This window comes from Sinocyclocheilus grahami, unplaced genomic scaffold, assembly GCF_001515645.1.
Source record: "Sinocyclocheilus grahami isolate Dianchi unplaced genomic scaffold, SAMN03320097.WGS_v1.1 scaffold947.1, whole genome shotgun sequence".
Lineage (NCBI taxonomy): Eukaryota > Metazoa > Chordata > Actinopteri > Cypriniformes > Cyprinidae > Sinocyclocheilus > Sinocyclocheilus grahami.
The window spans coordinates 45,949-50,089 of NW_015506126.1; the positions used below are offsets into that span (position 1 = coordinate 45,949).

The following is a 4,141-nucleotide window of genomic DNA, read 5'->3' on the forward strand; positions in this document are numbered from 1 at the left end:
GGTGTTTTGAGTTGTTGCCAGGGCGTTGCTATAAGGTGTTTTGAGTTGTTGCCAGGGCGTTGCTATAAGGTGTTCTGATATCTTGTTAACCAAAACAAAATCAACAAGTCTGACAGTTCATGTATGCAAAATGTGTGTCATGTGTCCAGTTTAATCCTAGAACAAAGTGACCATTTACATAAAAACATGTTTGGAAACCATTTACATTATTCCCTTTGAATTGTCATGGACTTTATAGATATGAAGGTGCAAATAATAATGTTAATAACACTCTTTATGACTTGTGTTTCCTGGTGTAATACTGTACTAGTGTAACAGGAGGAGCTCTGTCAGCACAAGCACAGACCCATAATGCATTTCAGTCTGAATGTGCGTGTGTGTGTGTGTGGATGGACGGCACAGTTCTTGTATTGTCCTCTGTGTGTGTGTGTGTGTGTGTGTGTGTGCGTGTGCGTGGATGGACAGCACAGTTCTTGTATTGTCCTCTGTGTGTGTGTGTGTGTGTTTGTGTTCACTTCTTGCCGCCGCTCCTGTTGTTGAACAGGTTCACTCTGCTCTTGGTGGCGACTGATGTGGATGAGACGCCCGGCTGCTGCAGCACTTTATCCAGCGTCGTCTTCTTGATGGCAGTGGGCGAGATCGTCTCCTGATCGGCCAGAAACTGTAGCTCCCTGTGAGGAGGAACACAGGAGGGGTGAGTGACTAACAACAGGGAAAGAACCGACAAAGGGGCGTCTTTCTACCTTATTTAGCACTAAAAGGTGCATATCATTAAATTAAGAGAACATGTTACTATTCTAAAGTACTAATATGCACACTTTATGTTCACTTTGCATTTCATTTCAAGTTTCTGTGTTTATCGGACCATAGTTTTTAATCAAAGGTCTTTACTAAACCTACCAAAATACACATTATAACTTGACAGAAATATATTACTATTGCACAGAAGAATGTACTTCTCAAATAATAATAATTATTATTATTATTATAAAATAAAACATTTCATAGGGCCCTATTACTGTAAAAAGCGTAATCAGTTATAAAACTGGTAAAGTTTAACAAAATTCAATTGATTTGGCATGCTTTTCGATTGTTAAAATTGAATTAAACCATTCAAATGGATTCCAGAAAAAATAAAATAAAATAAAAAAATAAACAGAATTTGGTAAAAAAAATAAAACCGATTTCAGAGATTTAGAAATTTGATAAACTGTTGTTAAACTGTATACATTTCATATTTTCAACGCATTAGACATGATGCTTTTTTGATTACTAAAAATTTCATTTAACCATTAAAACTGAATCCACAAACATAAGTGGAAAAAACATAATTTGGTAAAAAATAAAATGGATTTCATAAGGCACTAGAAATTTAATTGTTGCTCAAAAATGTAACTAATTGTTGTTAAACTGTGCAAGTTTCATAATTTTAATTAATTAGACATGCTTTTGATTACTAAATAAATTGGTTTAACCATTAATTCAACCAAACTAAATCCAGAAAAATGTAAATGGGGGTAAAAAAAAACAATTTTAAGGCTTTACAGACTGCTGTACCCCTAAAGGTAAATTATTTGCAATTGTTTTCTGACAGTAAACAGCATGAAAGTAATTGAACACTTTTTAAAATTGAAAAACTAATGAACAAACATGCATAATCCATAAGGCCATCAGCTGTTGTTCAGCATTAACTTATTAGGTTTACATTGAAATTTTATGAATGCTTACTTTTTTATAATCTGTCACTAAATGTTTGTATCTCGGGGATACGTCGCCCTTTTAGGGGAACAAATCAAGATATAAAACATACATATATAGACCCTGAGATTTTCTGGCTTGTGTTCTAGAAAATCAAATCTTTTTGTAATCCTGACTAAATGCATACCGTTGGAAAAGTCTGACAGTAAAGTTTCCATATTTGGTAACCGTTTTGTAATAGAAGGGATATTGTGACAGAAACTGATTGATTTGAGACAGAAAACCGCATCAGAATGATTCACTAGAGTTTGGGTGTAACCCAGAGGCTATTTTTGGTATAGCGCCCAAACAAAATCTCACAGGAACCACAATTTTTGAGATATCAACTTCAAATTTGGAACATAACTTGGTTAGGCATGTGACTTTATAGCAATTTTAGAGTGCAACATTTATATAAAATAAAAACTACATTATCTTTAGTGTAAACCTAAACTTCCATAACTTTTTTATACTTTTTTTTTTTTTTTTCAAATGCTTTCACTTCTTGCGTGTCTTCTTTAAAAAGAGACCAACGTTAGGTCTGTATTCCAAAGCATTCAGGAATTACAACCATGCTGTAACAAGCATTGATATACAAATGTTCTGTTTTCAGTGAATTTATACCAACAAAGGAGCGGCGATACAAACATTACAATCAAATATGTGACCCTGGAGCACAAAACCAGTCATAAGGGTCCATTTTTTGAAATTGAGATTTGTGCATCATCTGAAAGCGGAATAAATAAGCTTTCCATTGATGTATGGTTTGTTAGGATAGCACAATATGTGGCTGAGATACAACTATTTGAAAATCTGGAATCTGAGGGTGCAAAAAAATCTAAATATTGAGAAAATCATCTTTAAAGTTGTTCAAATGAAGTTCTTAGCAATGCATATTACTAATCAAACATTAAGTTTTGATATATTTACGGTAGGACATTTACAAAATATCTTCATGGAACATGATATTTACTTAATATCCTAATGATTTTTGGCATAAAAGAGAAATGTATAATTGTGACCCATACAATGTATTGTTGGCTATTGCTACAAATATACCCCAGCGACTTAACACTGCTTTTGTGCTGCAGGGACACATATAAGAGTCAAGTTTAGAAAAAAAACCATGAGTCCCAATAAGTTGGAAAATAGCAATAAATTAAATTAATCTGATGTCTCTTTATGGTTTGCCCTCTTTAGGGTAAAGCAGCTGAGGTCACCTGGTCCGGATGCAGGAGGCCTCCACGGCGTTGATGAGGAGACTCCGGAAGCCTCCGCTCTCCAGAAAGTGCAGTGCGTGGATGGTAGCGCCACCTGGTGAGCAGACGTTGTCCTTTAGCTGTCCCGGGTGCTGCTCCGAGTCCAGAAGCATCTTAGCTGCTCCCTAAGACAGAATAAAGAGCACGCTACAAACATGCACCGCACTGGTGATGGACACAGTGCACAAAGAGAGCGTACACTTCTGTAATAAATAGGGATGTGACCATATCAAAATTTCAAGATGCGATAATATCACGATATGAAGCTCACGATACGATATTTAACAACAAAAAAGAGAAAAGAATTGGGAAAGAGATTTTTTTTTTAACATTTTAAAGTTAAATTATTCTATCTAATGCACTTTGAGAGTTCAGAATGAAGAGCTGCAACACTTGTTCTTAACTAAGAAAACTTAAGTGTGAAGAAAGTCAGTGAATTGGCTTGTAGCTGAACTTTAAAGGAGACTCAACCCTCTTTTTATTTGTGATCTACTGTCTCAGTCTAAATTACACTCACACTGCTGTTTTAGGAAGATAAACTAATTATTATAATAACAGTAATAGCCATATATTGTGAAACAACTGCACTGTAAGATAAATGCAAATGAATGTCTCATAGCTATATTATTTGAGCTTTACACTACAGTAGAGAAATAACAATACTTCTTTCCTACTTTCTACACTTGAGAGAGATCTTGTGAATCTGGCCTGCGTTTAAACCGTTAGCTGTCAGCGATTCATGCTGCACTTTAAGCTTTTATTTAGAAGGAAACTCCAGCTTCAGTGAAAACAGGATTACAAAAACACGTCTCGCTACAAATCTAGAGAAACGCTGTCATCATCTGCCGTGAAAATAAAGCATAACTGGTGTCTGCTGCGTTCCCAAACGCGCGCTAAACTCACAGCAGGTGAAATAAAGGAGTGGACCGCATTCATTCAGTGTGAACGAGTCGCTCTGAGACGCAGAAAACACCGGATCACGAGCCGATCGTCTGAACCAAGTGTGTGCTTCACTTTGAAACAGACTTGATGAAGAGATGAAGCATATTGTGCTTTCGGTTCGAGTTCGTTTGAGATACTGTGCCGAAGCAGAATGACCCAAAACACTACTTTAAACACCTTTTATGTTACAATAAGAAGTTTAA

General features: G+C 35.8%; 1 protein-coding gene and 1 long non-coding RNA gene across 2 annotated transcripts in view; one reads left to right on the forward strand and one right to left on the reverse strand.

Moving 5' to 3' along the window:
• Positions 1–487: 487 nt before the first annotated feature.
• pycr1b (pyrroline-5-carboxylate reductase 1b) overlaps positions 488–4,141 on the reverse strand; it is a 33,922-nt gene continuing 30,268 nt past the window's right edge. The window contains exons 7-8 of the mRNA XM_016249662.1: positions 2,958–3,121; positions 488–671 (exon numbers count right to left, since the gene is read on the reverse strand). Coding sequence (XP_016105148.1) covers positions 512–671; positions 2,958–3,121 — 324 coding nt within the window. The 3' untranslated portion in view covers positions 488–511. The remainder of the gene's footprint in view (positions 672–2,957; positions 3,122–4,141) is intronic.
• The window catches only part of LOC107564559 (uncharacterized), a 31,538-nt gene continuing 30,389 nt past the window's right edge, over positions 2,993–4,141 (forward strand). Inside the window, exon 1 of the long non-coding RNA XR_001606251.1 lies at positions 2,993–3,054. This is a non-coding gene — a long non-coding RNA (uncharacterized lncRNA). The remainder of the gene's footprint in view (positions 3,055–4,141) is intronic.